General features: G+C 36.7%; 1 protein-coding gene across 1 annotated transcript in view; it reads right to left on the reverse strand.

Moving 5' to 3' along the window:
* Positions 1 to 13,086, reverse strand: part of MDFIC2 (MyoD family inhibitor domain containing 2) — a 127,398-nt gene extending 114,312 nt beyond the window's left edge. Inside the window, exon 1 of the mRNA XM_087708208.1 lies at positions 12,975 to 13,086. Coding sequence (XP_087564334.1) covers positions 12,975 to 13,086 — 112 coding nt within the window. The remainder of the gene's footprint in view (positions 1 to 12,974) is intronic.
* Positions 13,087 to 13,873: the final 787 nt, after the last annotated feature.

Consider the following 13,873-nt stretch of genomic DNA (forward strand, 5'->3'; position numbering starts at 1 on the left):
AAACCAGTGAAATGCCAGGAACTTTTTGAAAGATCAAGGGGGATGATTAGTGATTTAAGAATAAACAATGGTGAAATGTTGAGTACAGCTTCCTCTACAAGTCGGCAAGGAAGAATTTTTTCCATTGTTTAAAAATAAACATACATCTTTGTTATACTTTAGGATTTAGGTAGTTGACTCAAGTTTTGTTAACTTCCCAGCCTGCATTTATGAAAGTGAAGCAAAATATACTGATTAGATCTTGGATGAATACATTCTAGAGAATAAATTAACAACCAGAATATCCAAACCTGCCCTAGGATGGAGTCAGAGAAGTGCAGATTGTTTTCACACACACACACACACACAAACATGTCATAAGTTAATGGAACAAGGTGATGAAGAACATTATTTGTTTGTAAAACTATAATGATTCCACATCTTCTTCTAGTGCATGGGTGGCAAACTTCTGCAAAGTTTTTGTTGGCCTTTAAGTTACCTTGAAATAATGGTAAAACTAAGAATATCATCATTTCTGAAACACAAATGCCACAAAGAAGAGAGGGTCAATCTATTCTCCAAAGCACGTGAAGGCAGGACAAGAAGCAATGGATGAACTCAAGGAGAGAACCAACCCAGAACTTAGGAAAAGTTCCCAACAGTTAAAACAATTAATCAGGGGAATGACTTGCATCCAAAATAGGTGCTCCAACACTGGAGGTTTTTAAGCAAAAATTGAACAACCATTTGTCTGAAATGGTTTAGGTTTTCCTGCTTGAGCAAGGGGATGGACTAGAAGACCTCCAAAGTCCCTTCCAACTCTGTTATTCTGTTTTACAGAAGTTCCTGCAAAAGCTGTTTCAAAATCTGTCACAATCACCATTTTGTAGAACTCAGAACTTGTAGCACCAGTTAATTCATTCAAAGTTAATATTTCTCATTGGACATCTTATAGGATAGACTCTGGGATACCTTTTGTATTTCTTATTTGATATCCAGTATCAGGTGTATTTATTATTTTATTTTTATTTCTAATGTTAGGAATTCATACATTGGATGGATTCATGTTCTCCAAACATATATTGGCTTGGAAGGATCAATTTGCCCATGAGAAGCTGAAGGCAATTCTTCATTTCTCCCAATAAAGATCTCATACTGTATTGATTCCTCCTCTAAACAGCAGAAGTTTGGTTTTAGGATCACAGCATTAGTTATTTCTAGATTGGATCTAGAAATGGGGATGCGGTGGCTCAGTGGCTAAGATGCTGAGCTTGTCGATCAGAAAGGTCAGAAATTTGACAGTTCAAAACCCTAGTACCGTGTAATGGAGTGAGCTCCCGGTACTTGTCTCAGCTTCTGCCAACCTAGAAGATTTAATATTAATGTTTTTTTTAAAAGATTGTACCAATTTACTTGCCTTGTTTGTGCCTTCTGTAAGCAATCTAACTAAACTAATTGAGTTTCGTTATGTTAGTCTTATATTTCAATGCATCATGCATTTATGTAAGATTAACAGTTTCACTTCTATTTTTGCTCCCCTTCTAACTAATTTCTAATATTTTCTTTATTTTTTTTCTGTGAAAGAACATTGGCTAAATTGACAATTTCACTAAATTGACAATCCCCCGTAACTTATTGAGAACCAAGCATACTTACAAGGCAATTCATGAATTGTAACATTTGGATAACTTGTCCCAATGCATGGCATTTTGCTCTTATCTCATCCACTCATTGAGAGATTTTTCTGGAAATATTTGCAGTTTATTTTCAATGTTAATTTTCTAAAGATGCCTCAAAGGTGGTATTTTTGTTGGTTGGTAACTCTTTTGATAGATGGTTTGTGAATTAGTTAACAAAATCAATCACATTAAAATCCAGAATGATTTGTTTATATAATGAGCCACTGTTGTTTTTATTTCATTAAAAAAATGATGTAAGTGCTTAAAGAATGGATCAATACCACATGTGGCACAAGAAACATTTAGAGAACAAGAAGTACAGATGAAAAATCTATTAGCCAAGCAAAATGGCTGAGAATCAGGAAGGATAATACTAATGTTATTCAGATGAATAATAGAAAATCTTATGAAGGTAGATAAACAGTGAATATATGGTATACATGTATCTTATCTCTTTTTAAAAGAAAGTGTATTTTTTTCCTTGTGATTACATTTTTAAGCTAATAACAATATTAAAATCAACCACAAAATCTCCATGCCTCCCAAAAGATTAATTGTTAAATTAAACCAAAAGTAGGTAACAATGGATAAAACAGTTGAGCACAAAAACATGGACTAATAAAATGTACGAATCCAGGAGAGCAAATGGCCACCAAAATAAAATGTCTGTCTATGGGCTTTTAGGGAAACAAGGACAGCTTGTTTCCATATTGTCTTGCTTTCAATCCATTTGAAAATGGTGCCGACCAGGTGTTCTGTCTAAACAATGGTTATGACAGCACCTAAATGTGGAGAACCCAGATTCTTTAGCTCATTGACCCATCACAGAGAAGGAAACCATTGGGGATGGCTCATTGAGGAAATCTGGTTTCCACTGACTGTGATGGAATAACCAGCTAGGGGATTGGCAGTATGTGGAGTGGAGAGACTAGGAAGCTTGGAATCCCTTCAGGAAATGAAATAATGGAGACCTCCCCTCTCCCCAAATCTCTAGAGCCTTTATCTTCCTCTTCCCAAGAATATGCAATTAGTATGGGAAGATTCTTGTAAATAGGTGAGCAACAATAAAGAAGCATCTCTATACAGCGCATACAGTGACGCATACAGTGTCATTCTGGTTCCTTGCCCCTAATATTGATAGCCTTTTATATGATCACCTTTGTGCCTACCTACCTTCTGCAGGTTTACCTGGAAGTCTGCACAAAAAAAGAAGAATCCAGGTATTTCACCAATCCATGATAGGTAGATCCCTTCAGAAGAGGGAAGGCAGCCTAGGATGAAAAATTATGGATACTAGCAACTGGAGAGGTTATTTTTCAATTCCATTTTTCTGCTAATATAATTCCCACACTACCCTACATACATAAATAAATACAAACATACATACATACATACATACATACATACATACACACACACACACTTACATACATACACATACACATACACATACACATACGTATGTATGTATGTATGTATGTATGTATGTATGTATGTATGTATGTATTTTCACCAATGAAATAAAGCACAAGTTCAACATTCCACACTGGAATTGAAATAGCATTGAGTCTAGCATCAACTTGGATTCAATAATATGACTTGATTAGCAGCTCTGAAGAACATAGAATTGAAAGATAGAGGTTGGAGCAGATCAGTTCAGCTTTCCAACAAGTTCTTCCTTAAATTTTATAGTGAACTATATTTAAGGAACTAAGTTTTAAGAGGCAAATTGAAAGATAATTTATTATTTTCATTGTGTTATTTGATATATAGAATAATCATTTAATTACCAAGTTCATGAGAAATATTTTTATCTGAGTATATTTAAAAATGCACATACACAAAAGTACAACATGATTATCTAAAAAAAATAAATGGTACTAACAAGAACAACTAGAACAGTCACCAAATTCAAAGGCAGAAATCAAAGATGCATTCTTCAAATAAAATGTTGGCTGCTAATTAAAAAGAATTTTAAGGGAACCAGAAGAAATACAAATTGTATTAAAAGCATTTGAAATACTTTGAATAAAACACTTCATTAGGATAAGGAAAATAGAGAATAAAACCACAGGACACTTAACATTAATAAAATAAACTAATTATAAATGCTGAAAATAATACATGGAGTTTTTTTCCCCTAGAAAGAACATTATTGCTACAAACTCCCATACAATGAATTAAATATTTGGTCCATCCAACCAGCATCTTCACACCAGGAAGAGATGTCTCTGCAGCTCACCAATGGGACCTCTGAGAAATCTGCTGATTGAGATCCTTTGCACATAATCCCAGACTACAGAATGAAATGGAAATTTCTACATTGCTCTACCGGAACCATTTTGCCTACTGTAGTAGATGGCTGGATTGATTTGCTGACTATTGGATTAACACTTACATTTCATTGGAACTCTGATTTAACTAAATTCAGATATTTAACTGGCAAGTTGAATAAAGTGATTGCATGATTCCATTCAGGGGACAAACCAAGAGTTCCATACACCGATCAAGTACTAAAAAGAAGAGCAAAATGTGTGGCCTTTGTGTCTTTATGTCTATCATCTTCTAAAATTATCTTCAGCGTTGTTAATAACCCTTTCCAGGTTATTTTTGTTTCTGGTTTTTTCTTCCCCAAAGAATGATTATGTTTTCCATTGTCTTGATATATATATATATTGTTTTTAGATTTCTTTGAGAAATTCAACGAAGCATACATACTTTACCCTCCTCCCGTTTCCCTCCATAAAAATGTGATATAGACAGGGTTGAGATCATAGAAGATACAGCTGGAAGTTACATTGAAGGTCTTTCAGTTCAACCTCCTGCCCAGGGCAAGACTCCTTATAACATCCCAGAAAAATGGTTATCCAATCTTTTCTCCAGGGACGAAGGACACACAACTCCAGGAGACAAGCTATTCCAGTGATTAATCATTTTCATTGTCAGGAAATTCCTCCTTATTTCCAGGTTGAATCTCCCTCTGACAAGTCTCCACACATTGTTTATTGTCCTGACTTAAGGTACTTTGGAGACTAGGTTGACCCTCTGTTCTCTGTGACAGCCCTTCGAGTATTAAGGTTAAGGTAAAGGTTCCCCTTGCACATATGTGCTAGTCATTCCCAACTCTAAAGGGCAGTGCTCATCTCCGTTTCAAAGTCAAAGAGCCAGCACTGTCCAAAGACACCTCTGTGGTCATGTCGCTGGCATGACTAAACACCAAAGGTGCACGGAATGCTGGTGGTTCCTATTTTTCTACTTGCATTTTTACATGCTTTCGAAGTGTTAGGTTGGCAGAAGCTGGGACAAGTAACGGGAGCTCACTCCATCATGCAGTGCTAGGAATTTGAACTGCTGACCTTTCTGATTGACAAGTTCAGCATCTTAGCTACTGAGACACCATGCCCCTCTTCAAGTATTAGAAGACTATTACCTAGCCAAGACGGTAGTATTCTAATATTTCTACTACTGTCAGCTAGTGAGTTTCTGTGTCTCAATATGGCAGTGTTTTTCAACCACTGTGCCACGGCACACTAGTGTGCCGTGACATAGTGTAAGGTGTGCCTTGGGAAAAACACTTTATATATAGTCAATATAGGCACAGAGTTAAATTTTTTTAACATTTTCTAATGGTGGTGTGCCTCGTGACTTTTTTCATGAAAAAAGTGTGCCTTTGCACAAAAAAGGTTGAAAAACACTGCAATATGGACTTGAACATGGTGTCTCAGGTGCCAGATCAACCTCTTAACCACTACATTGCTCGCTTTCAAAGGGAGGACTCAGTCACAGCTTTAGCATCCTATCTACTCTTAGTTGAGCCACAGCTGCAATATGACACCATACCTGCTTTAGATGTGACCTCATTTCCAGATTTACAGCTCGCTTAACAATATGACAATGTTCAGACCTCACTTACTTATCCATCCTTTGTTTGCCTGATGAAAAGTTCTTAAGAACTTGAAAGCCTGCTTTGTCTTCTGTGACCTTGCACTGCCCTAATAAAGGATTTGACTTTACATGAATTTGGAATTAGTTGCTTCTGGTTTTTGTTTAACTTGAATACTAATTTAGACTATTAAAATGGAATTCCTTGCAAGGACAAGGGTACACAGAGCAGTCGTTCTAAATAGCCCTGTGCGTTTAATCTTATATATTAAAGTGCGACTTGGAGGTTTTGCTATCCCAGTCAACGTTCTTGTCTCAGTAGAGTTAACTGCTGATTTCTGAAGGTGATTTCGAAGTCAACCTTACATAACGGAATGATACCAGAATTTGTCTTTGTGTCAATCTTGATATAAAAGAGTAGAAATAGCTTAGACGCATTTGTCTACAGTCCTACCTGAAGATATAACTGGGCTCATATTACAAGGAATTTAGCTGTATAAATACACCATGCCATCTGTATATGACAGGGGAATTGAGCCGGTAGAAGCCCAAGACCTATGTCAATGTTCTCACAGAAGGACTGTTTATGAGCAGATGTTATGTGGTGTTTTTCACAGAAAATGGACTCTGGAGAGAGAAAATGTCTATCAATTACTGAGGTATTATGTAGAGCAGCAATTTTTAACCTTGAGAATGATACTTCTCTAGGAAAAAAAAAAGAGCCTCAAAGTCTGTGACCACCTCCTTTGTGTAAAGTAGGATATGGCCTTGTATATTGTGGTGAACTTTGATATTTTTTCCCCTTGTAATATAAAGAGTATTCTGTTTGAAAGAACAGTGTGCCACACAGACCATTAACCTTTCAAAATCCGAAAGAAGTTTAATGTGTATAGATTTTCCCAACAAGAGATATTAAAAAATGACTTTTACTTAGGATAGTGGAATAAATTAAGAGCCAAGTGTTCAGGACAGGAGAAGTCACATGAATATTGTAGCAATACGTAGCATTTATATAGTGCTGTATGAGCGCTCAAAGCATTTCCCATCCTTCATCCCAACAATTCTTACAACATCCCTGTAGATCAACCAATATTGTTACATAGCTTACATAGGATTAAGGTGAAAAGATAGAAGCTTTCTTTTTTCCTGACATTATCCACAGAAAAGACAGAATATAAGAAAGCAATATCTAAATGCAGCATTTAGTTAAATGTTCAAGGAAGAGAAGGAACCCAAGTTACTAATTCCCACTTTTTACTCAGGTGAATGCAAAGCGCGGGGACAGCGAACCAGTACTGACCGGTATAACAAAGCACCCTGAGCCACACATATACTATGTGAATTGCTAAGAAGGGTCCAAGCTCTCTTATGTCCTAAACACATTCAAGCTCTGCTGTCTCTTTGCAAAAGGGCCTTTCCCCCTATAGTTAGGATAATTCCTAACTATATATTGCACCACACCACCGTGTGTGTTTTATTTATCCTGAAATTAATATCTTGGTTCATTTTCTTGAACCCACTGAGTTCCCAGTTAAAGTCTCATTGTTGCAAGTAGAGGACAAGTAATTGTTAAATTAGGGATGACATGAGCATCCCTTCCCTCCAGAGCCAATGGTATGTTAGATAAATTGTCCCAGTTCATGTCGACCATTGTTATGGAAAATTATATTAGTATTTTTAGAAAGTCAATTAGTATTTTTTTTATTTTAATAATAAGCTAACAGATAAATTTAGCTTTATATTCAATATTTATATAAAGTTACTTAAAATTATCCAACTTTTTTCTTTTTACAAATTTATTTCCTGTTTGACTCTTTTCCTTGGTTTTCCTTTCTAAAAACTATCTTGAAGAAAAGAAAATATAAGGGGAAAAAAGAAGGGTATTAAGATACAAGAAAAAGAAAGAATATGTGATTTGATATACAGCATGATATTAGCTCTATAAACTAACAAAGTATAGTTTAAACCAGATTTATTTTTCCTGTTGCTTGTGATTGATACAATTTACAGTACAAAAAATACAATAACAAGGCAACCAAATACCAATTGGGAATGTTGCTTTTCATGAATTAAGTATGAAAATTATTTGAATTTGGCATTTCTCAGAATGATTTTCTCATCCACTTGCTATTGCAATTTCCTGGATGCAATAATAGAATTTGACACAGTGCAAATTTTTATATATATGTATATATGTATATGTATATATGTATATATGTATATGTGTGTGTGTGTGTGTGTTTGTGTGCATATGTATGTGTGTATGTATGTGTGTATGTGTATATTTGTATATGTGTATATATGTGTATAATATATGTATGTATATGTATATGTATTATATCACAACCCCTGGTATGCCCAAATATGGGAGGAAGCATACTGCTTCCTTTCTCTGCCTATTGGCTCATCACAAGAGACCATCCAGACAGAAAGCCATTATTTATACTTTGCCTATGCAACACACACACACACACACACGTATGTATGTATGGTATGTATATAATCTTTCTGTCATCTCAATCAGATAAACAAAAGCCTAGGATTTTCAGCAAGATCATTTTTCAAATGCAACGTGATAGGTTTTTTTTTCAGACTCAAAGTCAAAAATGATGTGTTTGAGGATTGTAGTGTGCAACACCTTTTGATCAAACAGAAGAACCAAAGAATTTATAAAATTATATATATATATATATATATATATATATATATATATATATATGTATGTATGTATGTATGTATGTATGTATGTATGTATGTATGTATGTATATACACATACACATATATACACATATATACAGTACAGAAGGGAAAATCAGAGAGCATATATATATAGTCTGAGAATCGTGGTGGTATTCAGCTGATTCACACCGGTTCACCCAAACCGGTGGCAGAAATTTTGCCGAGTTCGGAGAACAGATAGTGATGGCTGCCTGGCCATGCCCCTGAACTGATCCCCCTGTCGCCAGTTGCTCATCCTGCCCATCCTGCCTATATGGTCGCCACTTGCTTGTACTCCCTCTTTGTATAACAGCTGTCAAAGAGGCCAGCGGCTGGCTGCAGGCTGCTGAAAAGTCCTTCGGTTGGCAAAAAAGTGGCTGCCATCACCAACATTCACTGAAGCAGGGAAATGGGGATGACTAGCGAAGGGAGGGTGGGGTAAGATCCTAAAAAATATTCCTATCTTTTCCTGTAGGCGTGGCTAGGTGGGGGATGTGAATGAGTGAGTGTGAGTGATGCCATGTTGGCCATGACCAGTCAATCACATGCCCCCCACCAAGCCCCTCCCACTGAACCAGTAACAAAAAAAATTGAATCCTACAACTGCTGAGAATGTCTGGATTAAAGCAGAAAGAATAGGAATGTAAAATGCAGACAAATGTGCATAATTTTGCTTGTATAGTAACACAAAACTGAAATTGAAATAGTTTTATTTCTGTAGGGAGCATTGTGGTGAAAATAAAACGTGCCTGTCTATCATGCATTATCACTGAGAAACAAATATAAAAATGATACTCAAGTAGATTGATTTATCCTTAACATTTAATTTAGTAAACACAATCATGCATCAATGAAAATGGTTGCATTTGAATATTCCATTTAAACAATAGCTGTAACCTTTTAAAAAAATATTCTTTTGCAGAGATATAAATGAACTTTCAAGTGACCACTCGGGCAATAGGCATATTTGACTTTTAGAGAAAATACTATGCCTAATTCCTGGTTGGTTGGTTGGTTGGTTGGTTGGTTGGTTGGTTGGTTGGTTGGTTGGTTGGTTGGTTGGTTGGTTGGTTGGTTGGTTGGTTGGTTGGTTGGTTGGTTGGTTGGTTGGTTGGTTGGCTGGCTGGCCGGCCAGCCGGCTGACTGGCTGGCTGGCTGGCTGGCTGGCTGGAAATCCACCCACCCAACCACCCATTCATCTTAATACAAGAAAATATCTTCAGCTCAGGGTTGAACTGTGGGAATCCTTTGTATTCTCTGAGCTTGGTTCTTTGCTTGCAGACATTTCATTATCCAACAAGACAATACTATCATTGCTAATGAGTATGGAGTTCGCTCTTTGTTTATGTCTAGTAGAGAGCCCTGCCGCTGTTGTTCAGGTGTGTGATGTTACCTAGTCAGGTAAATTAAATGTCTTCAAGGAAACAAACAACCTCATAAAGCACAAAAAACTCCATACATCTTATTTATTCAATTTTTAAAAATTCCAAGAGCAGTTGTATGTATGTTCTCTTCATTAGCTAAATGCTAATGTTTTATTTATGTGCACTGAAAAGAGAGGAAATAACTGAATTGATGTTTACCTAACAAGCTGCAAGGTTTTTTTTTTAAAAAAAGCACAGTAACGTAGCAATAGAGTTCATAAGTATCCTGACTTATAATTTTCGATGTCAACATTGGAATTGCAGAAAGAGCTTATGCAGACATTGCACGTATACAAGTGTAGTTTAGATCTGCATCTATAAAAATAACATCTGTTTAAGCATACATTACATTTAAAAATAACTGTACAGTGATCAGCTGCTTAAGTACAGTTAACCAGATGTCGTTTTAAAGTGCCAGATGGAACAATGAAACGAAGATTGAAAATTAAAAAATACTGTGAAAGGTCAAATCAATTAAGCAACCTGTTTTGTTGGCATGTAACAGTTAAAAGTAAGTTTAAACTACTTAAGGAGTGAGCAGTATGAAGATGAAGCAGTTAATTTTAACTTGCTATTTAGAAATGATAATGATAAAATGTTAGTTGTTAACATTTAGGATTGCTTCACACGTCTCTCACATTCTACCCTCCACTCTAGTGAAATTCTACTAAAATGTACTTTTTTCCCCTTTCTTCTGGAAACGATAAATAAAATTGGCTACTCATGTTGATTAGAGTACACTCATTTTAAATCAATAATTTTAAAAGAACATGCAAAAAAAACAAACCACCCATGAATGAAAACAGACTCCCCCCCCCCCCCTAAATCATTAGAAATGGGAAATGTTTGCAGGGGAGACAAGTATAGATCAACCCATCTATACACATATCAAAAGATAATTCATTTATTCCAGAATTCTGGAAATTAGGCAGATTTCTGAAAAGCACAATTCATGGATAGTAAAAAAATATAAATGTAAATACTTGTCTATAATATGGGATGCGAGAGCCCATACCAACCTCTAAATTCCTCCCTAATGTTGTATAAATTCACACCCATGTATAAAAGTCCCTTCTTATGAGGAAATTACGCATATACATGGAACTGTCTTTGTAGAGGCTCTAGAACAGGGCTGTTAAACTTGTGGCCCGCGGGCCGGATGCATCATGTACTGGCCACGCCCTTGTCCAGTTTAACAAACTGGGGAAAAGTCATTATACACCACGTGATGCTGCCGTGATGATGCAGGTTTGACAGTCCTGCTGCAGAAGATTCAGCAAACTGAATATGCTACCAATAAAGGAGAATATTTGTAGCTCAGGTTGAAATCAATAGGCACATAGGTATAAACAATATCTACATACTATGCAAAAGAGACAATCAAAAAGAGAAAAAAAGACTGAAACACCTCCGCATCACCAATCAGCACCGTGATGAGCATAGATTAACATCACCACAGCAATCAAGAAGTAAACAATACCCCAATCCAGGAACTGCCAAACAAGTTAATAGTAAACAGCCCAACTAAACAATCTCTAAAACCGTTCCAACAGGGCAAATCACTAGAACATAAACTGAGAGCAAACCCCACTTCTTACTAGCATTGAGGAGGTTTACCTAATTTGTTTAATAAAACATCTGGGGGGAAAAACCAAGCTCAGAGAACACTAAGGACCCCTCAAAGTGAATATGCTGCTAAACTCCTAATTCATATTTTATCAATACAAACACGGTATAACTTGAGAAACAATTCAAAATAGAACCTAGAATGTCATAATAGGGTTGTAAGGGACCTTGGAGGTCTTCTACTCCAGCCTCCTGCCCATGGCTCTAGATCCTATACCATTCTGGATTCTATTTGACCTTGATGGGATGGATACACATGACTATAAAAAGAGTAACAAAATAACACAACAGAATAATAGAATTGAAAGGGACAGCATACAACTCCTCACCAAGCAAGAGACCCTATACAGATTTAGACAAATAGCTGTTTAAATCTCTTCTTAAAAGAAGAGATTTCTTAAAAACCTAGTTTGGGCCAAATATCTTTAGTATTATCTGCCTTTACATGAAGCTGCCCATACTTTTGTATTACTAACATTTTCACCTACATCCTGGTCTCAGTTTATGGCTCTATGATTCAGTATGGCTGTAGCCAACTTTTGGGTGCTGACCATCTCATTTTCAAGCATTACTAAATCTTGAGGAGAAGTATAAGTTGCTATACTTCATTATTATTTTTATTTATGGTGCGCTGTCCCTTTATTAATATATTTTAACTCAGTTGAAAGAACTATCCAACTGTCCAAGAAGCAAGAAGGTGAACAAAAAATGATTTAATTAAGCCAAAAGATACCTAATAAAACTACACAGACCTCCATAAAACCATTAATCATGTACTGACATGGTTAGAAAGGGATATCTTCTGCAAAGTGTTTAACTCTAAGACTAGCTTCATGCAATAAAATCTAGTTATGCTCAGAATGGATTTGTTGAGCTTGATCAGCTGGTCATGATGAACTTAAAGCTCATTGTTCTTAGAGGCACAAGTGGAAGAAAACCATTCAATTCATTTTGTTTGAACTTATTTTCAAGAACACTTTATCGTGTGATCATGCAAAACTAATCAAAAAATGAAAACTGAAAATGCTTACAGTAGTATTAAAGCACAACCGCATCACTGATAAATAAAGCAGACAAGGTACGAAACCCATGCGGAACTGATATCTTTTCATTCCCTTTGCCAGCAGTGGCCATAGAAGGCGTCTGTATTTTCTTCAAGGAAACCAATTAATGTATTGTGTTAATGTTTGTGGGTAGGTGTGTTTCGATCTCTCCTCTGGTTGTATCCGCCTGTTTCAGAGGTAGTATTCAGCAGGTTCTGACTGGTTCTGATGAACCGGTAGCAGAAATTTGGAGTAGTTTGGAGAACCTGCAAATACCCTCTCAGGCTGGCTCCACCCCAATCTATTCTCTGCCTCCCAAGTTCCAGCTGATTGGCTGGGTCTTCTTCTGTTGCCCTGCACAGGAGAATGGATCTGGAAAAAAAGGTTAGTGGGGAGGAGAGACAATGGAGATTTTACAGTATCCTTGCCCTGGAGTGGGATGGAAATAGAGATTTTACACGTGTGCTGGAAGTGGCATGCAGAGCCAACTCTCAGGGCATGTCAGCCATTGCCCATTGCTCTTCCGGGTCCTGGCGTGTGCATGCGCGCCAGCCAGCTGGTCTTCACATGTGCAGGAGTACCGGAAACTGGAGGAGCAGCTCCCTGGAGCACATGTGCATACCGGAAACTGGAAGCTCAGCATAGGTGTCGGGGAACTGTTCTTCTAGTTTCTGGTGGTCCCCTGTGCATACACTCCCATTTCGGCACTCGGTGACACAAAGATTTGCCAACATTGTTCTAGAAATTCCCTGATGTTTTTGGACTTGGCTTGGTCTAGGATGGACACATTTTCCCAATTGAAACTATGGTTAAATCTGTCTATATGTTGTGAAATTAAAGAATTTCCATCAGTCTTTGGACTGCTAGTTGGTTGTTCGTGGATGTGTTCTGCCAGTCTTCTGCCTGTTTGTCCTACAGAATGGTTGTTGCAGTCCTCACATCATATGTTGTAGATGACTCTTGTTTTTTCTTCTGGGGTTGATGTATCTTTTGGTCTGCTTAGGATATTTTGATATTTAGCCTGATGGTTTTTGAGATATTCTTGATGTAGGGCAGACTTACAGTATGTATTCCTAAACCTTAATTTCTATGAATGAGATTATTTAGGTAATTAATTTGTAAATATAAAATATAACCTAAAACTGTCTAGGACAATGATTGCAATGAGCAGAAACACATATAGAATCTTGGATCGTAAAATGTATCATGTCTATACATTTTCTTCAGTTATTTAATAAACGTGATCCTGCACTTTATGACAGCATGTGATTATATTATCAATCAATTCATAAAAGGGTGTCAATGATTATTATATTACCAAAGGTGCTTTTCAAAAGGCATTTGGACTTTCTTTGTTTCTAGAATAACAGAATAATAACAACAACAACAACAGAATAACAGAGCTGGAAGGGGTCTTGTAGGCAATCTTCTCCAACCCCCCATCCATCCAAGCAGGAGACCCTACACCATTTTTGACAGATGGCAGTCCAGTCTCTTCTTGAAAGCTTCCAGTGATGAAGC

Source organism: Thamnophis sirtalis, unplaced genomic scaffold (assembly GCF_051295495.1).
Source record: "Thamnophis sirtalis isolate CommonGarterSnake01/CBP01778 unplaced genomic scaffold, rThaSir2_p1.2 scaffold_3, whole genome shotgun sequence".
Lineage (NCBI taxonomy): Eukaryota > Metazoa > Chordata > Lepidosauria > Squamata > Natricidae > Thamnophis > Thamnophis sirtalis.